Below are 27,675 nucleotides of genomic sequence, written 5' to 3' on the forward strand. Positions count from 1 at the left end.
GGTGTGTCAGTTGCTGCTGTATAACAAAGTGAATCAGCTATACGTATACGTATATCCCCATATCGCCTCCCTCTTGCGTCTCCCTCCCAGCCTCCCTATCCCACCCCTCTAGGTGGTCACAAAGCCCCGAGCCGCTCAACTCCTTATTGGACAGCTTGCAGCCAGACACACAGTAGGTGCTCAAATAATGCCTATTAGATGATGAATAAATGGTTTGGGGGCTGGTTAGTATACAGTAGTGCGCCGCCACCCCATCAGCCACGCAGCTGTTTGTGGCAAATTCTCCGCTAACCAGTGCGTTTCTGCACTGTCTCCTAAGCCTCGAAGTCAGCACCGTTGAGATGGAGCTTTAGAAAAACATCACCCGGCACGTTCCAAGGAAACTTAACCTCAGAAGAATCGTGTCTGCTCATTCCTCCCCTCCCAACGCGGACAATTTAGAGCTATCCAGAGGGAGCCCTGATCGCAACGAAGTGCAGAGGAGGGTGAGCTGGCCGTGTCCCAAGCAGCTGTGGCTGCACCTGCGGCGGATAGCAGAAGGACAGGGGCCAGGAATGGAAGCTAGGGGCTCTGGATTCTACTTCTAATTCACTGTGACCCAACTCCGTCCTCTGGGGACAAATTTCCTTACCAGGAACTAAGCTTCGTTCTTCTTTCCAGCTTGCAAAGTCTATAAATGTGAGTTTGAAAGGATACCATTATGTTGACAAAGAAAGCTGATTTTTGGATCAACTGTTGTTAGGAATCCTTTCCAGCATTACAGGAGACGGAAAAACATTACCGAGAATTGACTACATGAAAGGGCCATACATGAGCATCTCATTGTTAGTAGACCAGAATCAGTCCAATCAGCCAGAAAAAACAATACCTAATTTAAAACTGAAGCAACGTATGTGGCTTGTGGAATGGTGGCCACTGAGCCAGTGTTATGGTGTTGCTTCAGTTGGAGCTGAAATTATAGAATGAAGGGACACTTGCCCGGCGACCAGATAAACGCCGGCGCTGTCATTAGACCAGTGAGACAACAGAACATGAGACTTGAGGGCATAAACTTCATCAGCCTGCTCAACCTTGGCTTTATAACGAACCACTTTTTCTTCTCATGCCCCCTCTGCTCCCCACAGCCACCAGACCCACATATTCCCTGTGGTTCTCTATTCAGACTGTCCTTTCTCTAGGGGTGGAGTAGTTGCTCTGTCAAAAGCCTCTCTCTGGGTTTTTGTAATGACTCACCGCACCCTCACTCTAACCATTCAGTCATTTGTTGGGCAGGCAGTGTGCACCAGTCCTGCTACGTGCCAGCACTGGTGCACACTGGGGATACAAGGACGAATAAGGTGTGGTCCATGCCCTAAAGGAGCTCCTCATCTAGGAGGGAAGACAGATCAAACAAGTGTTACCTCTTGGCTATGAACTGGGAAGGACAGGAAGGTCCAGTCCGTTATCAGAAAAAAAAAAAAAAAAAAAAATTCTTGTTAGGCATCAAGTGTACATACAAAGAGTTCAGGGGAGGCAGCAAAACAGTTCTTTATGTGGCCCCAGAGTACCTTATCTGTTACATAAGCTACTTTATCTTGGCTCTATCTTAAATGAATATTTTCCTCTCTTCCTGCCAACAGGTCAGACTGGGTGTGGCCAATCATTTCAGTTGGTTGGACTCATGATAAAGAAGGGGAAGTTTTCATCTGTTGGAGGTGGGAGGACGTGCTCTTCAGGCCTTTCAGATGCTGCTTACAGAAGGATGGCTGAAGGACATTAGCCCCTCCAGATCTAGCCTCAGAGTGACACCTCTACACATACAAGGTATAGTCTTGAATATCCCCTGTGGCATATTATGCCATCAGGGCTACTGTCTCTTTTCTCCATCTTACTAAAGACCCTAGTATATTTTCTTAGCTTCTGGTCAAGACCCTAGAAGTGGATGGGTATTCATCTCACTCATGGGACAGTAACCCTTATCCTGTCAAACAAAGAATTACCAAAAATGTGATAAGACCCTATTAGAGGTATGTGCAGGAATTAAGTGGGGGCATGAAGAAAGGAGTAGTTAATTCACACTAGAGGGGAGGAGGCGGGTGACATCTGGGTAAGGGGTTTTTTTCCTTTCTTTTTTTTGGAACTTGATTTTTAAAAATTTTAAATTGTGGTAAAATACACATAACAATGACCATCTTAATCATTTTTAAGTGTTCACTTCAATAGTGTTAAATATATTCACATGGATATGTAACCAATCTCCAGAACTTTTTCACCCTGCAAAGCTGAAAATCTATACACATCAAACAACTCTCCATTTCTCTGTCTCCCTACTCCCTGGCATCCGCCATGTTGTACTTACTGTTTCTATGCGTTTGACTACTCTGGATATCTCATAATATAGTATTTGCCTTTTTGTGACTGGTTTACATCACTTAGCATAATGTCTTCAAGTTTCATCTATATTGTAGCATGCGTCAGAATTCCCTTCCTTTTTTTTTTAAATTAATTATTTATTTATTTATTTATTTTTGGCTCTGTTGGGTCTTCGTTTCTGTGCGAGGGCTTTCTCTAGTTGCGGCGAGCGGGGGCCACTCTTCATCGCGGTGCACGGGCCTCTCACTATCGCGGCCTCTCTTGTTGCGGAGCACAGGCTCCAGACACGCAGGCTCAGTAGTTGTGGCTCACGGGCCCAGTTGCTTCGCGGCATGTGGGATCTTCCCAGACCAGGGCTCGAACCCGTGTCCCCTGCATTGGCAGGTGGATTCTTAACCACTGCGCCACCAGGGAAGCCCTCCTTCCTTTTTAAGGCCAAATAATATCTCTCTCTCTCTCTCTCTCTCTCTCTCTCTCTCTCTCTCTCTCTCTCTCTCTCTCTCTCTCTCTCTCTCTCTCTCTCTCTCTCTCTCTATATATATATATATATATATATATACACACACACACACACACACACACACACACTACATTTTGCTTGTCCACTCCATCAATGGACACTCGGGTTACTTCCACCTTTTGGCTATTGTGAATAATGCTGCTGTGAACATGGATGTACTGTTATATCTGCTTTCAATTGTTTTGGATATATACCTAGAAGTAGGATTGCTGGATTTTATGGTAATTCTATATTTAATTTTTTTGTGGAACTTCTATACTGTTTCCCATAGCAGCTGGACCATTTTACATTCCCACCAACGGTGCACAAGAGTTCCAGTTTCTCCACATCTTCACTAACACTTGTTATATTCTGTTTTTTTATTTTTTTCGATTACAGCCATCCTAATGGGTGTGAGGTGATATCTCGTTGTGGTTTTGATTTGTAGTTCCCTAATGATTAGCAATGTTGAGCAGCTTTTCATGTCATCTTTGGAGAAATGTCTATTCTAGTCTTTGCCCATTTTTAAATTAGATGTTGTTTGGTTTTCTGTTGTTGAGTTGCAGGAGTTCTTTATATATTCTGGATCTTAACCCCTTGTTAGATAAATGGTTTGCAACTATTTTCTCCGATTCCATAGTTTGCCTTTTTACTGTTGTGTTTTTGATGCTTAGAAGTTTTAAATATTGATGTAGTCCAATTTACCTATTTTTACTTTTGTTCCCTGTGCTTTTGGTGTCATATTCAAGAAATCATTGCCAAATCCAATGAAGCTCTCTCCCTGTGTTTTCTTTTAAGAGTTTTATAGTTTTTATCTTTTATGTTTAGGTCTTTGATCCATTTTGAGTTAACTTTTGTATATGGTGTATGGTAAGGGTCCATGTCATTCTTTTGCATGTGGATACCAGTTTTTTAAACACTATTTGTTGAAAAGACTCTCCTTTCCCCACTGAATGGTTTTGGCATCCTTGCTGAAGATCATTTGACCATATACTTGAGGGTTTATTTCTGGACTTTCTATTTTATTCCATTGGTCTATATGTCTGTCTTTTTGCCAGTACCACATTGTTTTGATTACTGTTGCCTTGTAATAAGTTTTGAAATCTAGACGTATGAGACCTCCAACTTTGTTCTTCTTTGTCAAGATTATTTTAGTTATTTAGGGTCCAGTGAGATTCCGTGTGAATTTTAGGATGGGTTTTTTTCTGTTTCTGCAAAAAATGTCACTGAGATTTTTATAGGGATTGCATTAAATCTGGAGATCACTTTAGTTAGTATTGACATCTTAACAGTATTAATTCTCCAGTCCATGAACATGGAATGTTCTTCCATTTATTTGTGTCTTCTTTAATTTCTCTTAGCATCATTTTGTAGTTTTCAGTGTACAAGTCTTTTGCCTCTTCAGTTAAGTTTACAGGGTAAGAATTTTGAAGAAGTACTGTCTAATAGAAATATAATGCATGCCACGAATTCAAGCCACTTGTGTAAATTGAAATTTTCTAATAGCCACATAGAAAGAAACAATAAATTTTAATAATATTTTACTTAACCCAATATATCCAAAATATTATCTTTTCAATAGGTAATCAATGTAAAATTACTGGGACATTTATACTTTTTTTCACACACTGTCTTCAAAATCCGTTGTTTATACTTACAGCACAGCACATCTTAATTCAGATTAGCCTCATGTGGCTACTGGCTACATATTAGAGAGCACAGTTTTGAAGGATGAGTAGTTTACTAGACAAAGAAATGGAGGAGGGCAACCCAGGCAGAGAAAATAGTGTGAGCAAAAGCTTTTGCATTTGTCACTTAGAGAGATGTCTGGAATATCCGAAGTGAAAGTAGAGAAATGGTGGGAGATGAAGATGAAATGTCATGCAGTGGGCAGCCCATGAAGGTAGGTGGGTGTCTTTCATGCCCAGCAGAAGTAGCCATGTGAGGGGAGTCACTGACTGGCTTTATGCAGCGTAATAATATGATCAAGTTTGCATTTCAGAAGGACCACTCTAGAAGAAGTGTGAAGAATGATTGGACCGCAGGTAGACAGAGGTAAGACTGAAGGCAAGAAGAGCAGTCAGGGCACCATTTTAAGAGTCTGGTCGATTGATGAGGAGGGTCTGAAGTAAGACAAAGGTACAGATTCTGGAAAAGATGTGTTAGGAGAAGATAAAGCCAGAGGAACTCAAATAGAAGAACCAACAGGATTTGATGCTTGACTGAAAATGAAGGAGGAGAAATAAAAAGTACAGGATTCTTTCTGGGTCTCTGGGTTGGATATTCAGGTGAAAAACAATGTCACTTACTGAGATACTAAATCGTACTGTGTTTATTACCATTTTTGTGAAATGGGGATGATAATACCTCCCGTATGGTATTTCTATGGTGACTAAAGTTTAGAACAGTGTCTGGCGTGTAGTAAGGAACCCATAAATATTAGTCATCATCATCATCATCACATGGATCATCATTTTTGAGAAGGGACTGAAGAAATATTCAGTATATTCAACATTTGTTAAATATACATATAGGCCTGGAGCCCAGCAAAGGTCTAGGCTGGAGAGAGTAACTTAGTGGTAGTTCAATTTAGTAAAATCCATGGCAGTGGAAGCAGTTGCCCAGGGAAGGTAAGAAAAGGACTCAGGATAGACTTCTAGTGAACTGCTATTTGTGAGAATAGCAAAGAAAGAGAAGCCAGTGGTGTGGACAAAGCAGGACTGATGAGAGATGGGGAAGAAGCTGCAGAGTGTGGGAGAGCAACCTCGAATATTACAGAAAGGCTGGGGAGGATGGGAATGAAGAGACCACTTCATACAGAGGTCATCGCTGACCTTTGCTAAGGCCTTTTCATTGAGTGATGGGAACAGACCTTACACAGAGGTGTGTTTAAGAATAAGGAGGAGGAGGGGGACTTCCCTGGTATTCCAGTGGTTAACCCTGCACTTCCGGTGCAGGGGGGGCAGGTTCGAACCATGGTTGGGGAACTAAGACCCCACATGCTGCGCGGCTCGGCCAAAAAAAAAAAAAAAGAATAAGGAGGAGGAGACAAGCATGGCATACCTATGTAAATTAATTTTCAGGAAGTTTGGCAATGAAGAGGAGAAGGACAGAGAGGTGAAGTTGAGTGTGTTTCTGAGGAATCTGAATATATCTACTGGGTTCGGGAATGATAATGAAAGGTCAAAGTTCAAAAATATAAGAAAGAGGATGCTTGATGGAACTATTTTCCTAGGGTTCGGGGTTAGACAGGATGGGATCAGGTGATCAGATGGTTGGCTGAGCTTTGAAGAGAGGGACAGCTTTTTCTTGACACTGGAAGGAAATGAGGATGAGGGCAGATTTAGCTTGCAGAGTGATCCAGTGAAGTGAGGCAGGGTGCTGTGATTCAGGGCTGGTTTGCTCTGAAGGGAAGGTCAGATCACCTGCCAGATAAGCAGAGTGGGAATTTGGTAGAAAGCTGGGGAAAAGTGATGAAAGATTCCAGGAGCTGCAAAGGCATCGAGGTTTTGAGGAAGTTGAAGGGTAGATTTCTATCTGTCAGGGAATGAGAATAAAGGAAGCAATGGCCACTGTGCACCAGGAGTGTGATTCGGAACTTAAGACCTATGGTGGTCGAAGAGTTTCCAATGATAAACTCCAAGGTGAGGCCACAGGGTTATATAGGAGGTGGTGGTCGCTGGAGCTGGGGAGGCTGAGGTACCTGGACAGCACCTCCACAGAAGACTGAAGTCCCACAGGGAGGCATATGGGTTTAGCTGGAGAAGATTGTGAGCCAGGTGCCCAAGGGCTGTGGGGAGGCTTCCTAAACAAGGACAGGTAACAGTTCTCAAATGTCAATGAACAGTTACAAGTTTACAAACTACAAAAGGGCAGCTCTGAGATGTACTGGGAGAAAACCATCATAGCCAAAATGCCTAGGTTCTGGCCAACAGTATGTGCCTCGGAGTAGAAGTTGCTTCAGGTAGGGAGAGAAAGAGGACAGAAGATGAAAGTGTTGGATGGCAACACTACCTATAAAAACTGTGTGTGAGACTTGCTTGTGAGGTGTGTGGGCTGGCGTGGTCAGGAGGGCTTCCTGGAGACGGTGGCAGCAAACAAGGCCCTGAAAGATAGAATGACCTGGTAGCAACTCCCAGTTGGAACATTGTGCCAGAGAAGTCTCAGAGATGGGAGTGAGCCTGGCAAAGTATCTAGCTAAAGGGTTAATACAAGATTTTTAAAAATTGTATAAGAAATGTTTGTGGAGGGACTTCCCTGGTGGTCTAGTGGTTAAGACTCCGCACTCCCAATGCAGGGGGCCCTGGTTCGATCCCTGGTCAGGGAACTAGGTCCTGCATGCCGCAACTAAGACCCGGCACAGCCAAATAAATAAGTAAATAAATAAATTTAAAAAAAAAAAAAGGAGTTTGTGGAGAAAATGCAAGCTCTGGGGAGGAAGGAAAGAGAAAGAAAAGATCCATTCTTGAAGTAAGAGATTTACAGTGATTCTCACGCCTATGGTTTTCTTAAGGAAATTTAGATTTTGGCTACACGAACTACAGTGTTGTGAAAATGATCCAGGTTTGGCACGTGAAAACCTGGGTTTGAGTTTGGCTTCACCACTCTGAATTAGCAAGTCTGAGTACTCTGTGATTTGGGGACCATGACAGTCTCTTAGGTCTTCAATTTCATCCTACATAATGTAAGAATTAAGACAGCTCCACGCTGGGAATACTCTGTGCAATTTACCTAATAATCTAACTTCGGTTTTTTCATGTGCTAAATGGAGATACCCCTTACCTCACAGGAATAGAGCTCAGGACGATGTCTGATACCTAGTTAAGTGCTGAATAATGTTGGTATTTTATCAGTTTTTAATCATACCAGAGAGATAGACTCCACGCAGTTACGAAACCTGCCTGGCCAGGACGCCAGGATGCTTCTGGGGGCCCCAGACTGGGAAGAGACGCATCCCTGGGTGGGCTGGAGGGATTCAGACCTTGAAGGAAGGGATTCTGGCTGCACCAGGATTCGTTTGCTCTGAAGGGAACTATGAAATAAAATAAAATCTCCTGCTCTACTTTATCAGAGGTAATCATTTAAGGCAACTCCTTTGGCTCAGGAAGGAATGAACTCTGCAGCTCTTGCGGATTAAAGGACGGGGGGTTGCCTGTTGGATGAGATGCATGGACAGCTATTTCAAATGTAAACCTCTTTCTGCTCCCAGAGTAGGAAAACCACTCATAGCCTTTAGATTAGAGTGATTTCAGGGGAGCATAAAGTTGGGAAGTTAGCCTCCAAGACATATATACACTACCAAACGTAAAATAGACAGCTAGTGGGAAGCAACCGCATAGCACAGGGAGATCAGCTCGGTGCTTTGTGACTACCTAGAGGGGTGGGATAGGGAGGGCGGGAGGGAGGGAGATGCAAGAGGGAAGAGATATGGGAACATATGTATACGTATAACCGATTCACTTAGTTATAAAGCAGAAACTAACACACCATTGTAAAGCAATTATACTCCAATAAAGATGCTAAAAAAAATAAAAATAAAAATAAACCTTTCATTTAAAAAAAAAAAAGACTATGGGAGGATTGGTTTTGAGATACAGCAACACCACGGCATACTAGAAAATTAGTCTTCTCAGCTTCCTTCAATCACAGGAGTGTTGTCATCCCTGCTTCGGTACTAAATGGATTGGAATATTTTCCCCATTAAGATTTTATAGCAGTGGATGAGGGGAAGCTGTTCCTCTGAAAGGAATGCATCTATTGCTTCGGATGTGAAGAGAGGAAGGGGTTTTCTTTTAACAAGACCCCAGACTTACTGCTTAAGACTCTTCCCACATTTCCTGACCACTCTTCACAGAGTGCTCCAATTGGCAGCAGGAAACTGGGCACTGGAAATAGCCAGATCTGAAGACCCTACTTCCTAATTCATAGATAGGAGAGGGTCTACTTAGTGAAAAACCCAACCCAAACCTGCCTCTGATATCACCTGTCAGTGACATGCTGCCCCCTGCATCTTTCCAAGTTATCTTCAGTTTGAATCAATTAAGAGTCCTTCCTTAAGCATCTATCGATTTCGCCTCCTCTAGAAGCCAGCACCGAGCTCAGCTCCACGGACAGAGGAGTGCACGGCTGCGCTCCTGGAACTCACAGCCTGGTAGGGAGGCAGAGAGGGATCAAATAATCCCTACAGGGCGTGCATGCACAGACGCTAACCAGTGCTACGGAGGAGTCACTCCTTTTTACGACCCAGCCGTGACACGTGAACATTTGTCAGTACCTACGCCACATCCCCCTTTGACCAACAGCTGCCTAGAAACGAGGTCCACAAACCAAAACAAGGTCCACACTCCTCCCCACTCTCTCTCCCTGCTCCCAAATCCCAGCTCTCTGAATGAACAATCCCTATTGTTGTGGCAGAAGAAAGACAGTGCTGATGAGGTTTTCACCCACATCTCTTCCCGCTCTCCCGTCCCCGTCCTCCGACAACACCCACCCCATTTTCTTTTAGCATAGTTATTTTGGTTTCCAAGGGCAGATGAACATAGAGAAGCTCTTATTTACTTCTCAGCATTAGCTGCTGTCATTGTTTCTGTTTCAATGACCTCTTTCTCTTCTTGCTGTGTCCGTTACCACGGGCTGCTCTTAAAGCAAAGGCCCTGTGGTTCTCTAGCTGGGAGAGGGCATTTGTCAATAGAGTTCAGGAATGTCAAAAGGGTGACCCAGATTTGCAGCACCAGAGGGAAAACTCATTCATTGTTGAGTGTCCTGTGTAATCAAATATAGCGTATTCTTTTTTTGAGTTAATTAATTTATTTTTGGCTGCGTTGGGTCTTTGTTGCTGTGCATGGGCTTTCTCTAGTTGCGGCAAGCAGGGGCTTCTCTTAATTGTGGTGCACGGGCTTCTCATTGCAGTGGCTTCTCTTGTTGCAGAACACAGGCTCTAGGTGCACGGGCTCAGTAGTTGTGGCGCGCGGGCTTAGTTGCTCCACGGCATGTGAGATCTTCCCGGACCAGGGCTCGAACCCATGTCCCCTGCATTGGCAGGCGGATTCTTAACCACTGCGCCACCAGGGAAGGCCTAGCGTATTCTTGATGTGGGGAACGGGTGTGTAGAAAGGTTAATTTCATGGAAATATTTATCATTGCTGAGGGGGACTCACTACTTAAGGACCTCAAGGCCAAGCAAATACATCTGTCCCAAGTCCTCAAATTAGAAACTTATTTCTTAAATGCCCGCCTGTTCATTTCCAACCAAGGAAAGCACTGCATTGATTGTTCTTCAGAAAAATCAATCAACTCTACCGAGAGGAAAAAAGGTATCCAAATATAAATAGGCTTGAGTTGTTTCTGTTATCTTTCTTCAAAGCTTTGGTACTATCCCAAAATTGTTTTTGGTTCCTTCCGAAGACTTGTAGGTAACATACAAAGACACTGTGGGACAGGTAGATGGGTCATAGACTTCCAGAGCTGTAAGTGAAATCAGAGATCATCTAGTCCTACCCCCTCATTTTACAGGTGAGAAATGGAGGCAAAAGGAAATGGGGTGGTTTGACCAACAGTAAGTGGCAGAGAAGACACTAGAACCCAGCTCTTTGACTCTCAGATAGGTGCTCTGCTTCACTGTCCCTTGTGAAGATGTAATTATAGCAACTGGGATAGAGCGGGCTCTCTAGTAGCTTTTTCTTTTACACGTAGATATTCTTTATTTTTTTTTAATTTTTATTTTACACTGGAGTACAGTTGACTTAATTAAACTTAAAAACTTTTGCACAGCAAAGGAAACCATAAACAAGACAAAAAGACAACCCTCAGAATGGGAGAAAATATTTGCAAATGAAACAACAGACAGGATTAATCTCTAAAATATACAAACAGCTCATGGAGCTCAGTATCAAAAAAACCAAACAATCCAGTTAAAAAATGGGTGGAAGACCTAAATAGACATTTCTCCAAGGAAGACATACAGATGGCCAAGAGGCACATGAAAAGATGCTCAACAGCACTAATTATTAGAGAAATGCAAATCAAAACTACAATGAGGTATCACCTCACACTGGTCAGAATGGCCATTATCAAAAAATCTAGAAACAATAAATGCTAGAGGGGGTGTGGAGAAAAGGGAACCCTCTTGCACTGTTGGTGGGAATGTAAATTGATACAGCCACTATGGAGAACAGTATGGAGGTTCCTTAAAAAACTAAAAATAGAATTACCATATGACCCAGCAATCCCACTACTGGGCATATACCCTGAGAAAACCATAATTCAAAAACAGACATGTACCCCAATGTTCACTGCAGCACTATTTACAATAGCCAGGACGTGGAAGCAACCTAAATGTCCATCGACAGATGAATGGATAAAGAAGATGTGGCACATATATACAATGGAATATTACTCAGCCATAAAAAGAAACAAAATTGAGTTATTTGTAGTGAGGTGGGTGGACCTAGAGTCTGTCATACAGAGTGAAGTCAGAAAGAGAAAAACAAATACAGTATGGTAACACACATATATGGAATCTAAAAAAAAAAAAAAAGGGTACTGATGAACCTAGTTGCAGGGCAGGAATAAAAAGGCAGACACAGAAAATGGACTTGACATGGGGTGGAAGGGTGAAGCTGGGGTGAAGTGAGAGTAGCATGGACATATATACACTACCAAATGTAAAACAGTTGGCTGGTGGGAAGCAGCAGCATAGCACAGGGAGATTGGCTCAGTGCTTTGCGATGACCTAGAGGGGTGGGATAGGGAGGATGGGACGGAGGCTCAAGAGGGAGGGTATATGGGGACATGTGTATGTATATGGCTGATTCTTTGTTGTGCAACAGAAACTAACACAGTATTGTGAAGCAATTATACTCCAATAAAGATCTATTCAAAAAAAAAAACAAAAGAATCCACCTGCCAATGCAGGGGACATGGGTTTGAGCCCTGGTCCGCGAAGATCCCACATGCCACAGAGCAACTAAGCCCATGCACCACAACTACTGAGCCAGCGTGCCACAACTACTGAAGCCCGCGCGCCTAGAGGCCATGCTCTGCAACGAGAAGCCACCGCAATGAGAAGCTCACGCACCACAACGAAGAGCAGCCCCTGCTCGGCGCAACTAGAGAAAGCCTGCACGCAGCAACGAAGACCCAACGCAGCCAAAAATAAATACATCTATTAAAAAAAAAAGAAATGGACTAAAAAAAATCAACAGGGTGTGCAGCTCCACTAAAAAAATGATCTCAGACATTACTGAGTAATGATGTTTATACAGTTATTCTAGGTGACTAACATTGTTTGCTAAGTAAATACTTTAGCAGGTCTCTGGAAACATTAAACCAGAGTGTAAAAAACATGCACCACGGTTAAACCAAAGTCTATTTCCTTTTGTTTGATTTTATTAGGTTTTTCAAGGTCTGTCCCAACACCCTAAAACCCACACATTCCGTATCTCCCAGAGGGGAGAGAAAGCAAACAGCTGGAAATTTAGGAGTGGCACAGTCTGACCCCAATCAGCTCGTAGGTGCACTACTCAACCTGAACCTGAGTGAATGGTATGGTCACCAAAGCCCTGAGCAGAGCAGATGCTACAGAAATGTATGTAAAACCAGTGTGCCAGGAAAAGTGGAACTATAAAGCTAATTTGATCACGTTTTCTTTGTAATTTAGTTTGGTTAAAAGATTTGGAGCATTTATCCATTAGAGGAAACAGTTAAGAGCATCTATGCATAGGCAGTCCTTCTTCACTGAATAACTGGAGATGCTACCTGCCTGTGACATCTTCAGCATCTGATGAACACCCTGATAGACTTGTCAGGGGTGACATTTGGGAATGCTGCCACCGCAGCAGTTGAACGACAAAGAGGGGTGCATACGTATATATGTATGTGTGCATTTGTAGATGTCCATTCCAAATGAAGTCTCCACCATGGCTGAGCAGTCAACAGACGGCCTTGCAGTCATTCTTAGGTGAACACAAATCTGGTTCAGGAGACAAGTGGTTATCAGAAAAGTGTTAACCGATCACCATCCCTCCCTTTATCTTTCAGGCAGGTGTTAAATAGAGTACATCTGGTTGCCAGGAATCCTACTGCATCTTTCCGTCCTCCAGCATACATGGGAATTTTCTGAATCCAAAGGAATATATAGGCTTGTTGGACTCTCAACAGTCAGATGCAGAGCAGTTGTTTCCAACTTTCTCCTGCTGCCACACTATTAGAATGAACCACCATCTCCATCAGCTGTGCATCCCACACACACAAAGATTCTCAGACGGGGCCTAAGGTACATCCATCCCATCCAGCCCAAAAGGTCATACGCAGAGTGGAGGAGAGGAGCAGGTGAAGTATAAGAAAGCACGTCCCAGGGATCTGCTATGTCTCCCAGCCAACACCCAGCCCCACCTACCAGTTTCCCTCACACCCCTTTCCTTGTTCGCTTTTCTTCAGGAAAACAAACTGCTCTCTTCCCATAATCTCCTGTTATCTTCATACTGCAAGACTAAACTCTATTTTGGGTTCAAGTCTTCTTACCTCCATCCACTTGTAACAGCTGCTCAGATGTCAGTGGCAAATTGTTTTTTTATACTCATACTTGTAGAATCTTTGGGGTTGGTCAGGGCTCCAGTGCCACCTATTCCTGTTTCTCATCTTTTGGAATGTTTTTTTGTAAAACGCTGCCAGTTATGCCATTGTCATGTTAAGGTAATCATGCAGCCATAACACAAATCCTAACTATAAGGGCAATGCATCAAAAAAATTACTAGAGGCCAGCCTGCTGTTCAGATGGGGTCTTGGGCTGACACCACAGTCAAGAGTCAGGTCCAGAAGGTTAAGTCGCCACTTCAGTGAGTCATAGGACTGACTCAGACCACCAGACTCCCAGAGAGCTGATATATCACCCCACTCGTGAGGTTCCAATGCTCATACATGTTATCAAGGTCCTCCTTTTTTAGTTATAAAACTATTTTTATTTAATTTTTTTTTTTTAAGCTGCATTGGGTCTTCGTTGCTGTGCGTGGGCTTTCTCTAGTTGAGTCTAGTGCGGGTTACTCTTTGTTGCAGTGTGCGGGCTTCTCATTGCGGTGGCTTCTCTTGTTGTGGAGCACAGGCTCTAGGCACTCGGGCTTCAGCAGTTGTGGCACGTGGGCTCAGTAGTTGCAGCTCGCAGGCTCTAGAGCACAGGCTCAGTAGTTGTGGCGCACGGGCTTAGTTGCTCCGCGGCATGTGGGATCTTCGCGGACCACGGCTCAAACCTGTGTCCCCTGCATTGGCAGGCAGATTCTTAACCCCTGCGCCACCAGGGAAGTCCCTATTTTTATTTTTAAAAGAGGGGTTTTATTTGGTGAGCAGGGAATCCCAGCAAAGGAAATTAAGAGGGTCTTGCAAACTATGTCACTTAGGCTGCAAAATGCCTGATGAACTGCACTTAATCCTTGAAACAGCACCTGTCTTCACAGTAGTCACACTTTTTATCTTCTAGTTTTCCAACTCACTTAGGTAAAATTGCTTAAACAATGAAAATTATTAGTATCTAATTCTCCTCAAGATTCTATGGGGACCATTATCTTTTGTTTACCACACTGTTCTTAAGACAGATTACAATAAAATCATTTGACGAAAATACTGTCTGAAAATATGTCGATTCAGGCGGCTGACAGAAGTTAAAGCTTTCTTTCTGAACTTAAACCTCAGAGAAATAGGTAACTTTTAAAAAATGAATAAGTTTCTAAATATAAAATGGAGACAATTCAATCTTAAAACTTAAACAGAATATTGAAAACATTAATAGAAAAAAGTTCAATGCATCCTACAGAATGAAAATGCTCAATCTTTTCCTATAGATACTTAAAACTAGTGATCCCACTTTTCATTAGTATTTGCTAACATCTATGTAGCAGCCTCTAGATTTAGTTATTTGTTCAGGACCAAAGTGAAGCCAAAGCCACAAAAAACAGAGATTACACTAAACTGTAGTAGCTGTTTAAAAAAAGACTACATACACACAAATAGGATTACACACTTTAATCTGATTGAGACGGAGGAAGTAGGGAGGACATGAAAGAAATTTAATTTCAGCTCTGCTTTACACATAACCAAAGGCTCTTTTTCCAAAAAGTAAACCTGAGGTTTCAAAAACCATATTTTATCAGAATACTTCAGGAAAGCATACTATGTGTAATCCAGGAAATACATTATTTGCAGAATAGGAAAATCATCACAGGCAATAAAAGATTAAAACAAAAGAAAGCACCAGGGTTTTGAGCGGGTCTAAGGTGAGTATATCTGCAGAAACAATGTAAATGTTCTTGACTGGCTGCTATGGAAACATGCTAATGAGGACTGGTCCACATCTTATCATTTTTTAAAACATGTTTCTTTGGAAAAATGGCAATAGTGGCTGAGAGTGAAGCCATCCTTTAGACACCCAGCTTGTTGGCCTGGGTGAGAACAACTTTGAGAACTGGCATAAAAGCAGAGGTCTCACTGAAGTTGCTGGTGCTAACTATGTGGGTATGGATGGTCAATCCTTCTGAGTAGTTTCGAGTCTCAATGCTCCTTGCAATGTTGTGTAAACCATTGATGATTGTTGGTGAAAGCTGAAATAAAGGTGGAATTGAGAGAGAGAATTAAATTAAGGAAGAATTTTCCATGAGACCCTCTATAAACATTAAACCCTGATATTTAAGAGGAGCTTGAAATAAACATTATTAAAAAAATGTATAAACTGGTGAGCATTTCTAGAAAGATTCTCAGACCAACCAACACTTAAGTTATAAAATAGAACCATGACAAAATGATTTATGTAAGGAATTATTTACGAATTCTACATGTATGATAAGCCAGGTATTTTCTTACAGAAAAGCCAGATTTCCTTCCCCAAGTTGAAATGTTAATGTCTCTCTCCACTTAAGAGCTTTCTTATTATTTTATTTTAGATAACTTAAATATTTTAAATAACTAAATTATTTTAGATAACTGTCTCACACCTTTTAAAATTTTTCCTATGTACATGAAGGAGTTTCAAGATTCTTAATCATGACATCTCGAAGTAGGGGCCCAATTTACTCTAAAACCTTGTGGACAATAGAAACCTTGCACTTCTGGTCCACTGCCATTAGGAGGGCAACAGTCCTCATCATGTACTCAATTTGCCAATTCTTAACTGCTTTTCATAATCCTGTCATCTCTTAAAATCATAAGACCTCTAGTTTTTTTTCCCCCCATGTCATTACTTGGCATACACGTCCATGCTTTTCAGAGAAGACTTTATTTTGGATCAGTCCATGGGCCACGCCACTTCCACTGTTATATCAACTTTCTCTGGTTTGGTTCTCAGGAGACAAATGGTTATTTTTAGCTGATGGCATTGATATGGGGAATGGGGAAGAGAAATGCTAAAATGCAAAAATGTGAAAAAGTCCCAATTCTTTTTTTCTCTCCTAGTGCTTTCAATAATAAAACAAAACAATTCTAGAAAGGAATGGAGAGGTTGGGAGGGACAAGAGAACAGAACACACAGGGCATTTACTCCTTACTGTCGACCATCTTCATAGTTATACACATTGATCTGCTCAATTTGTGGCTACCTTTGGCTTTGCCTTTGTGTAATAGCTATTCTAAAAGAAAAGGATCAGAGTCTTAGACTATGAGAGAGATTACACATTTGGTCTCTGGAAAACAGAGTATCTGCCCACTCTCTGATTTCTTAATTCAAGGGACATATAAAAATGAACAGAAGGCCAGTTACTGTAGGACCAGTACAGGCCAGTTTGTATATCTGCTCTTTGTCATAAAAAAGGTTAAAAATTCTCTCTCCCTCTTAATCTCTCTCTCTCTCTCTCTCTCTCTCACACACACACACACACACACACACACACACACACACACACACACACACACTCTGCCCTATCCCCTTATCCCCGGTGACTGAAATGTAAGATTTAGACAGAGAAAAGCCCATTCTATGAACTGTCACGATCATTTTGCCCCCAAGCATACTATATATTACATGCAAGTGCTGATGAGACACTTATTTTACTAGCAACCAGGAATAAATGATTATCATAAATCCTTCTTTTCCCCACAAACTTACTGTCTGTTCCCTAAGTTTATCATACAGAAACTCCAAACGTTTGCTGGCATCATCTAGCTTCCTCTTGGTTTGCTGCAGGAGAGAAAAAACAGGTATGTTATGTATGAACAGTAACTTTTATCCCAAGAGCTTGCCTTATGTCATTTCACTAAACCTTACAGTCATGATGTTGGACAGCTTCATTTTATAAAGAAATGGAGATAGCTAAGACCGAGGAACTTGAACAGATTATTAGAACAGAGATCAGTAATCTATTATGGCAGGGAGGGCAAGAAAGTGAGAGCCTCCCTCCTAGGGTGCAAAGGGGAGCAGTGGCTGGATTTCACGGGGACTGCAGCTCACTTGAGGTGAGTGAGTGCCCATCTACACTGTGTCCACAGCAACACGAAGGGCCACCTGGAGGCAGCAAGGGGTCAGCGTACTACAGAAAGGAAGGTCTAACAGTTACTGTAAATTAAATAAAATGAACATTATGGGAGCCAGAAGGCAAACATACAGGTGAACTGTGGAATCTCAAAGTACTACTTATACACTCAGTCACATTTGGTACATTTAATCCTGTCTTATTCTGGGCCTTTAAAACACCAAAAAAAGGAGAAAATTATCTTTCGGTGGCTTAAGATTATTAAGAGGGAAGTGTTAAAATGAGTTCTTAAATTAAGGAGTCCTCCTACCCTCATCCTAGTACTGTAAGTATAGTGAGAGAAAACTATCCTAAAAGTAAAGGTGTAAAATTATACTGTGATTAACTTAATATCTACATTATGCAACAGCCTTAAAAGTGACACTGCTTTTCAATATTTACTGAGTGACTACTACGCGCCATGCTGGGACAGTGTTGTGTCTCATGGATCTCATATTCTATTGGGTGGGGAAAGGATACTAAATAAACAATATATTGTATGTCAGATGGTGATGAGTGCCATGAAGAAAAGTTAACAGGGTAAGGGGGTCAGCAGTGTTGGCAGTATGACGTGGTAAGAAAGTCCTGACGGCTAATGGGACATCTGAGCAGACACCAGGAACAAGTGAGCAAGAGCTATGCAGCTCTGTGGGGAAGAGCTCCAGGCAGAAGGAGCCACAGGTACAAAGTCTCTGATGCTGACACGTGCTTGGTATGTTTGAGGAGGGAATGTCAGTGTGTCAGAAGAGGAGTGCGGAAGAGGTGAAGCCATCGAGGATAACCTTACAAACTAAGTTGTGCTGCAAAATTACTTTGTGCTGTTTGGACATAACTGAAGTGGAAATAAGAATAAAGCCATACTATAAAAATGATGTCAAGTATTGATTAAAATGGACTTTTGTGGAGGGTTCAAAGTTAATCCCACCTAGCTACCAGCAGGAGTCCTGGGCGGTATTTGAACTTCCTCCCCAACTAGTGACAGGAACAGTTTGTCTTTCTCTTCTGCCCAGGGGTCCTGGGTAACCAGAAGGAAGGTGATATGGTGACCTAGAGGAGGTGAAGCTCAACAAAAATTTATTAAGCTAGGCCATGTACGAGGTGTCCTCCCAACCTCTATTTACATTAACTCATGCCTGAAGGAAGACTGGAGTTTTCCCACATTTTTATTAGGATTCCTCCATTTTGTACGATGAGGACCTCTCTGCCTAGGAGACACTGTACACTTACCTGTTTAACAGCTTCACCTGTTCTCTGTTCCTAGCTTCGTCTTTCCATCACTCCCAGAATGCCAGGCGCTAAGGTTTATGTTAACTTTCCCCTGCCTCTGCTTTCCTGACACTTTCAGTACAGAGAATTGCTTTCCAAAAGACTAGCAGAAGGCTGCACATATTAATACTCAATGTTTGATGAAACAACAAATTCCAGAAGCTGTTTTTCAAGCAGACAACTGGCCAGTGACTACATAAACATATTCAATGTTTGTTGGCAGAAAGTGAAATTTCATCTAAAACAAAACTGGTTTTGTGGAATTTTTATTGTTGCCAATACAGTCATCCTCTAATAAACTGAGTAAAATCAGTTACTTTGACTATGAATATGACTCCAATATCTAAAGCACTTAACTATTTTTAAGGTCTTTGCAAAGTTAAAGATTGTCTATCTACTTTTAAAAGCTTTGATGTAAGCTCAGAAAGAAACCCCAAATCTGAGTTTCACCATTGTGTTGTATTTTTGTGCTAGGCATTAAGGTTTGCCGATGAGACGCAGTGCAGCATAGTGGTTGAAAGCATGAATTCTGGAGCCAGACTAGGTTCGAATGCTGGCTCTGCCTTAATTATTACGTAACTGCTTTTTGCCTTAATTTCCTCCTCTGTAAATAAATATGACAAACCTACCTACCATGAGGTTGTTTTAAGGATTAAAGTTATATGTAAAAAGCAGTTGAATGTGTTTTTATATGTACAGCAAACTATATATAAGTGCTAGCTTTACTACTTTTGCATAAACTTTCAAAATACATCTTGTAAGACTTTAAGCAATCATTATAGAAGCGCTCCATAAGGGATTCTTTTAATTAAGTAAAATAAAAAATACATACAGGATCTGTGGCTGAAGAGAGGCAGCGCTGAATAAGATCCTCAAATGTGGTCTTTAGAATGAGGTGTTCATCTGGAATAGGTTTCTTGGTAATTTTTTCTGTTGGCAAAGACTGCACATGCTGGAATAAATAATACCATAAAATGACTAGAAATGACCAGAAGCTACCTATACACAAAGCCCTGAATCTGTGATAAAGAGAAACCAACGACCTTGTAGATAGGCTATTCAAAATCAAATCAAAAATTAACATGTGAAATCACTTGGGATAAGCAAACATAAAAATCAGATATTCAGTAGAAGATACAGGTACTCTTTCTACAGCTTCTATTTTCAAAAATAGGATTGGATATAAAGTATTTGATTATGGAACATACGTTGATCACTATTTTATATAACTGATGGGAAGGAGACCTGTGCCAGTAGGAAATAAAAAGAACAAGGCATTTACAAAGTTGGCTGGTTGGAGTGGCTGCTTGCTTTGCTTGTTGGCTCATTTTTGTTTATCCTGACATTCTTCTATTCTTTGGTTTACTCTTGGAGGGTGTTAACTGGGCTATTATCAAACTGCAAGATTAAACCAAAGGTTAGGATAGAAGAGACCATGATCTTACTGAATGTACAGATGGGAAAACAAAGAAGGAATGTGTAAGTGTTTAAAGTTTTGATTGATTAGTTCATTCATAGAAAACATTAGGCAATCGTGTATTAGGCATTGGCTAGGTATTGGTGAGCCAATACGGAAATGATCTCATCCCTCAGGGAGTTTACAGGCTGATGGAAGAGAGAGGAAGTTTAAAAATGTCATAAATGTATGTAAAATAGCAACTGTGGTTAAGTTAACATCACTGGAACCAACAGACAATATAATTGGGATTTAACTGAGGGGAAGGCTCTTTAAGGAAGTTATATCAGAAGGGTAAGTAGGAGTTAACCAGTTAAATGGGGGAGGAAATGCATTCCAGAGGGAAGAACGTGTACACAGGCAGGATCATGATACAAGGGACTGAAAGGAGGTCACTGTAGCTGGAGCAGAGAGGAGAGCAAGGAGGAGTGTGAGCTGAGCAATTCCAGACAATGTGAAATATTTTGGTCTTTATCCTGAGAACAATGGGAAGCTGTAACGTTTTAAGCAATGAGGAGATACGACCAGATAAGAGATGGGTCAAAGTAGATGCTGGCAGACCAACTAGAGGCTCCTGCACTGCTTAAGACTGGAGATGAAGGTAGCATGGACTAGACTGGAAATGTAGAGAAGGGATTTGAGAGAAATTTTAAAGTAATATCAACAAGATTTGGGGATAGCTCTGAAAAACAGGTTAAAGGAAAAAGAATATAAAGATGATGCCCAGGTTTTTGGCTGGATTAAATAGGAAGGATTATGGTGCCATTAGCTGAAACAGGACACACCAAAAGACGACTAGGTTTGGGAGGAAGACTATGAGTTAGATTGTGGATATGTTAAGTGTGAGGTGCCTCAGAGACATCCATGTGGAGAGGAAGCTGGACACTAGGGCCTGGCTGAACACACGCATCCATGCAGCTCTCCCTTTCAGCGGTAACTGGGGTTCTGGTCCAGATGAGTGTGGCATGAGCACCCAGCTCTAAACAAAAGTGAATGGCTTCACAAACACCACAGACGTGTAATTATAAAAAATTAACAATGCATCTTTATAATTTTATATATTCTTGTGGAAAGAAGAAGGTCCTCCCATCTCCATCAAAACACTTGTTTTTATAATGCAACTGTTAATGTTTAGAAGTTCCTTAGGCAGAAATCTCTTAACAGCAAAACATACTCTTGTGGTAGAGATATAATCTTTACAAATTTGACTTCAGAGAGTCAAAGACAATAACAGACAGAAAAGCTAGTTTTATACTTGGGCAGGAAGTTATTTCATCTTATGTTGAACTGTGACCCAACCTCTTTACTTTTCATGAATAGATCAAAATGTTTATCTTTGTATGTCTAAGTCAGTTATATGGAAATATGATAGATTTTTCAACATCTAGAGCCCTGCCAACTAGCTGTTTGTATGTGAAAAGCAAGCACAAATTTATATCTCCATCTAAAGATATGGCTATATTATTAGCTCTTACACATACACAAGAAAATATATAACTCATTACATTTTTATTTTATATTTTAAAGGAAAAAACCTTTGGAAACAGCTTCTGCTTAGCAACCTTGGATGCAAATATGGATTCAACTGATCTTAAATTGTGGCTACTGATTAGATCAAATGAAATACTGTAATTGCCAAGTTACTGTTAACATATACAAGTAAATACATAAGCTCCTTCTAGAAAGTTTGTATATGGCCTTGTCATTGAAAAATAGTATACATACATGAACAAGCTTAAAAAAAAAGTTATTATTTTTAAGTTGTCTAAATTGAAATCAAATTGAGATAATAATAAAGGTATAACCATAAAAGTTAAAACGTTAAGAAAACATACTGAAATAGAGCCATCTCCCACTTCCACAGATTTACTGTTACCTGCATGGTATTTCCAATAGGAGCCCCAGGGGCACCTTCAATATTGGGCTTTGAAAAAGACGGAGGCATGCCTGGTTGACTGAGGGGTTGCTGTATGCCGTGGAAGGGCTGGCCACCTGGAAGGTGTGGCTGCGGGAATGAAGCTTGGCTTGATAGTGGTACTGGAGCTGAAGGCTGTTGCTGCAACATCTGTGACTGGGGGTCACCCAAGGGGTTCATGATTGGTGATGTGATGGGAACAGGAGGCGTAAAGTTCTCAGGCATCTTTTAAAAGAAATAAAAGGCACCAAGAGTCAGGAAAAAAATGGTATGATGACAACATTTCCTCAGCTTTAAATAAGGGAGTTAGCCATTTGTAGCAACATGGATGGACCTAGAGATTATCCCACTAAGTGAAGTAAGTCAGAAAGAGAAAGACAAATACCATATGGTATCCCTTATATGTGGAATCTAAAATATGACACAGATGAACCTATCTATGAAACAGAAACAGAATCAGGGACATAGAGAACAGACTGGTGGTTGCCAAGGGGGTTGGGGGAGAGTTGGAATGGGAGGGTGGGGTTAGCAGATGTAAGCTTTTATGTATAGACTGGATAAACAACAAGGTCCTACTGTACAGCACAGAGAACTATATTCTATATCCTATGATAGACCATAATGGAAAAGAACATATTTAAAAAAGAATGTATATATACATACATGTATAACTGAATCACTTTGCTGTACAGCAGTAATTAACACAACACTGTAAATCAACTATACTTCAATAAAAAAATTTAAAAAAATAAATAAGGGAGTTAGACTATTCCATGGTTAAAAAGAATTTTTTTTAATAACAGTAGAATACTTTTTAAAATGAAATTTTATGCAGAATTCTAGAGAAAAAGTAAAGCTAATCTGGCTAAGAGGGCTGGGAGCTCAAACCTGGACCTTTGTTTCCCCTTTACCTTCCACACTTATCCCATAATGGGCCAAAACCATAGTGTTTTTGAAAGAGGATGTCAAAGTCTGGAGAATTATATCTAGCCATACTGGGATCAGATACGCCAAATGTGTGTCTGTGTGTGTTACGTGATCAGATGTAATACCTTTTTCCTAGATCATTAAGTGATACCTACTTAGTGATCAATCACACTCAAAGTAGTAGATTAAATTTCTGATGATCATTGACCTAATTTTGGGGGGGGGGTTTGCTCATTTAGTATCTCCCAATTTTATATTCTGGCCTCTCATTACTATACTTGGGGGACAGAAATCACTAGGAGTAAAAAAAAAAAAAAAAAAGGCTTGGGGTAAAAGAAGGAAAGAAGAATCTTAAGTTATGCTCTAACAGCTCTCAACAGTTATTAACATCTAAATGATGCTCAGCTACAAGGCTATTTCTTTTCATATTATATGTGCTAGACAAAAATAGTCCAAAATATAATTACAAATTCATGATTACTGTTAGAACCCAAAACCAAAGTAACTCCTAAAAAAAACCATTTGAGAAGCATGAAATTTTGTTTCCTACTCTTTGAAAAAGATCTGCTGGGAATTTACATCTTGTTTTTTAAAAAGGGTTTAATTCATACCACCATACTATTTTGTACTTTCCTTCCTTCCCTTCATGGATTAGAAGATGTAAGTTGAAATACACATATTAAGTATATCAGTCAGTCAGCTTTGCCTTTAAAGGAACAGTGAAGTGTGGTGTACTTCAGGTGGCTACATGATTGACAGGACACCTGTAGGCAACTGAATAGACATCTTTTTCTAGTACCTTCTTCTTCTTGGGTACTCTGTTCAAAGCTGGAGGATCATTCCAACCATTCTGAGAACCTATAACAGATAATAGAGGGCATTTTCCTTTAGAATCCTGAAAAGAAGAAAACTAAATTGTGTCCATCATATAATACCTTCAAATTTTACTTTCACCCTGAGATAACTGTCACAAAAGTTTTACCAGCTGAGCTGCTGGGATCACTATGTAGCCCTGGACTCTCAAACTCATTACCTCTAATAATCACAGGGCCTTGGCTTAGAAAGCAGCATATCTTGACATTATTTCCTTTTAAAGTGAAAGAGTTGTACTAAATTTAAGGATAGTGAAGTTTTTATGTCTATATTGGTATATAACCTTCAAACAATTCTCTCCTAAGAAAGAAAAAATAAATCACCTGAGTCTGCTAAAAAAAAAAAGGCTTCTGATATATTCAACACACAAGAAAAGAATAAAAGTAGCAATCTTCTATTTCCCCAGAGAGCAATTCAGCATACCCAAATCATCCACATGGTAGAAACACTGTTAAAAAAACAAACAGAGCTCAACTATGCAACACCAGTATGTTTTATCACCTTTGCGTTAAGAACAACCTATAAAGTAGGAAAAGGCATTCAAATATCTGTGGTAAGATTTTTTTTTTTAATAACCCCCCCCCCAAAAAAAAAACTTCCAGGCTGGCAGCAAATATAAAATTAAACTACTGTCACCTTTAGGAAATTTCCTCCCCCCCCAAATCTCCCAAAACCTGTCATCTCAAAGTGAGAAATGAACATGAGTAGCAGAACTCATTAAGGTACTTAATGCTTGTATCTTTAAAAAAAATTTTTTTAAACATCTTTATTGAATGCCTGTATCTTTAAAGAAAAAAGGAATAAAACATGCCAGAGATAGGATAATTACTAAATCAAAATATAATCATTTTACATCTTATTAAGTTTTGTGTATGTGTATATGTAAAAGCAAAAAATTCTTCTTTCAATAAACATTCTTTCAGTATTTTACTTTTGCTTGTTTTATTGATATCCACGATATTAAATCACAACAAAATTGCTTAGCAAACCAAAGAACATAATGTCATAGAAATTTTTTAAAAACAAGATCTTCTCCTAACCAGCATGCACTCATTTGCCTTGATTTTAAAAGTAGAATTAATTTTCTACAAGGTGACTAGGAGACAGAACGCCAAATGAGCCTCAAAACACTCAAGAGCTAATCACAAAATATTAAACCACATGCTGCTATCTGCTTAATAAATTCTTAAAGTTCTCATTATACACAGACTAATCATTCAAATCTCTCCCATCACCTTCTAATCTTTCTTATATCTAAGACAATCTTGGTATAGCCTTGTCTTTCAGTCTATATAAAATAGACAACTTTTATGATTCAAGATCATTTGTGTCACTATGTTAATTCAGTCAGTTCTAAGATTTGATTCAATTAAGAACTGATCAGATTTAGGGTATTATCGGCTTTAAAGTTCACATGCATAATTGTGAATATCCATTCATTAATTATAGTCAGTGATTCAAAGATTTCCAAAGATATATTTTGTAACTAATTCACCTTCCAACATAGATGCCTGGTCTTGCATAGACTGATTTTCTGTAGACAAAATGTAAAAGCCACTTAAACAGTATTATCATCAAAGATATTCTAAACTCTACTCATTTTTTTTGAATTTCTGAATTTAATTTTATTTATTTTTTTATACAGCAGGTTCTTATTAGCTATCCATTTTATACATATTAGTGTATACACGTCAATCCCAATCTCCCAGTTCATCACCCCCCCCCACCACTTTCCCCCCTTGGTGTCCATACGTTTGTTCTCTACATCTGTGTCTCTATTTCTGCCCTGCAAACTGTAAACTCTACTCATTTTATAATTGTTTCTCCTCCCTCCATCAACCCCAAGAAAGAACAAACTAATTTTATAAGGGAATAAAACTTACTTTTTAATCATGTCACGTGAAATGGCTTCTATCTAATTAAGAAAGTAATCAGTTTGTGGGCAAAGCTAATTCATTTAAATGTGTCAGATCCAATTAACTCTTAAACACTACTTTTTTCTCTCACTGTGCCAGCTGTCTCTTTTAAGAGAAAATTTTGTTCCTTCCTATTTAAAACAACATTATTTCCCTAATTGTTTGCACAGATTATTTTTCTACTATTTGATCAATGAAGCTCAGTAATATCATGGTGCGGGGAGAGCTGAGAGCACTTCCTAACATATTATAACTGTGTCCATTTTAGTATTTTTTAAAGCTGTAAATCCAAATCAGTTGAAGATCTTGTAAAAATGCAGATTCTAATTCACTAGGTATAGTGTAGGGCCTGAGATTCTATTGCTTCAGCCAGCTCCCCGGTAATGCCAATGCTGCTGGTCCAAATCCTCTTTAAGTAGTAGGGTTTTAAAGAGAAATGGGAGGATTTCTGCATTGTGGTGCAGACTTCAACACTACATTGTTAAAGATAATAAGCATGTTAGACGATCTTAACAAAGGAGGTGCTACTTTACTGCTGGATTTGGGAGGCCCCAAGGATCTGCATTCTGGAGGAACTGTAATTTCTGGGGTCAAACCATGAATATGAGCATAAATGGGAACAGGCCCAGTAAATATGTAACCATCTCATATGGTCTTTTCTATAAGAATATACAGATTTGCAGACTGTTTAGCACAAATCTTCCAGAAATCACTACTTCTCTTAAAAGAACTGAAGTTTCTGGCAATGGACAAGAGGAAAGAAGGCTGAGAACTAATACAGCAATTCCAAAATTGTCAGATATTCAGGATTGGTCCAGGCCCAGTCTCCAATCAAAAGCATGCAGTGTAGATACATCATATGTACATACAACTTACGGGAATTCAACTATCTTCACTTGGGGAGAGAGGAATCAAGAGAATAGAGCATTAACTAGTGAGTTCAATTCAGTTTGAGCTCTACTCAAGAAGCACATGCCCCAGAGAAACTGTGAGGTGGGAGAACTAATCCCTTTGAATTTGAAATTTGAAATTTCTTCGTGAGGGCTTAACTGAAGAAAGGGGTGATCACGGATAACTGACTCTTAAGTGATTTCTTATTTTTGTCTTAAATGATGACTTTACAATTTAACTTCCCATGCAAGATATGACCTCACAGCACTACAGTTAATAAATCCCTGGGAGTCACTGTGTGTTTGTTATGACAGAGGACAGACCTGACTTGAAACTACTGATGTACTCTCTAGCACCAGACTTCAGCTTCTGGGCTGAGGGGGACAATATACAGTCCATCCCCAGGTTCTACAACTGCAGATTCAACCAACTGAGGATCAAAAACATTCAGAAAGGAAAAAAATCCAAAAAGTTCCCAAAAGCAAAACTTGAATTTGCTGCAAGTATTTACACAGCATTTACATTGTATTGGGTATTATTAGCAATCTAGACATAAAAGTATATGTGCGTAGGTTATATGCAAATACTACGCCACATTATATAAAGAACTTGAGCATCCTTGGATTTTGGTATTGGGGCGGGGCGGAGGGGAGTCGACGGTGTGAAAAACCTAAAAGTACTGGAGGTACCCTGGCCTTGATCGTTTTTTTCAGGGAGCAGTCTCAACAACATGCCTCCTCTCTAGCCCTATGAAACGTGGGAGCAGAAGGTGAGACCAGTTTTTCCTCTAACCTCTCGTGGCAGTGATCTTAGCCTTGGATATTAAAGCCTGAGTGGGTATCCTGATTTCACCAACTTTCAGCAGCACAAAAAAGTATGTGGAACAATTTCATATGACCCTTTGGTAGAATGACGCCAAAGTTATAATGAAATCAAATTAAATTGAAAGTTACAAGTAAAACTGAATGAAATAAGAAACAAAAAGATTTTCAACAGGAACATACAGCCAGTTGGCTATCCCTCATAATTTGAGGGTGGGCTGCCTGTTGAATTGAAAATAACGATTGTACAATAATCAAAGTTCCCACCAAAAT

At 40.3% G+C, this 27,675-nt stretch overlaps 1 protein-coding gene across 20 annotated transcripts in view; it reads right to left on the bottom strand.

The window, feature by feature from the left end:
* Positions 1–14,856: 14,856 nt before the first annotated feature.
* The window catches only part of SEC31A (SEC31 homolog A, COPII coat complex component), a 73,427-nt gene continuing 60,608 nt past the window's right edge, over positions 14,857–27,675 (bottom strand). For 13 of the 20 annotated variants that reach the window (XM_061192429.1, XM_061192428.1, XM_061192443.1 and 10 more), the window contains 6 exons: positions 25,270–25,308; positions 23,701–23,759; positions 21,936–22,199; positions 19,436–19,555; positions 16,935–17,006; positions 14,857–15,438 (listed from right to left, as the gene is read on the bottom strand). In XM_061192429.1, coding sequence (XP_061048412.1) covers positions 15,259–15,438; positions 16,935–17,006; positions 19,436–19,555; positions 21,936–22,199; positions 23,701–23,759; positions 25,270–25,308 — 734 coding nt within the window. In that variant the 3' untranslated portion in view covers positions 14,857–15,258. The remainder of the gene's footprint in view (positions 15,439–16,934; positions 17,007–19,435; positions 19,556–21,935; positions 22,200–23,700; positions 23,760–25,269; positions 25,309–27,675) is intronic. The other 7 variants (XM_061192446.1, XM_061192445.1, XM_061192441.1 and 4 more) reach the window with 1 other exon arrangement.

This window comes from Eubalaena glacialis, chromosome 5, assembly GCF_028564815.1.
Source record: "Eubalaena glacialis isolate mEubGla1 chromosome 5, mEubGla1.1.hap2.+ XY, whole genome shotgun sequence".
NCBI lineage: Eukaryota > Metazoa > Chordata > Mammalia > Artiodactyla > Balaenidae > Eubalaena > Eubalaena glacialis.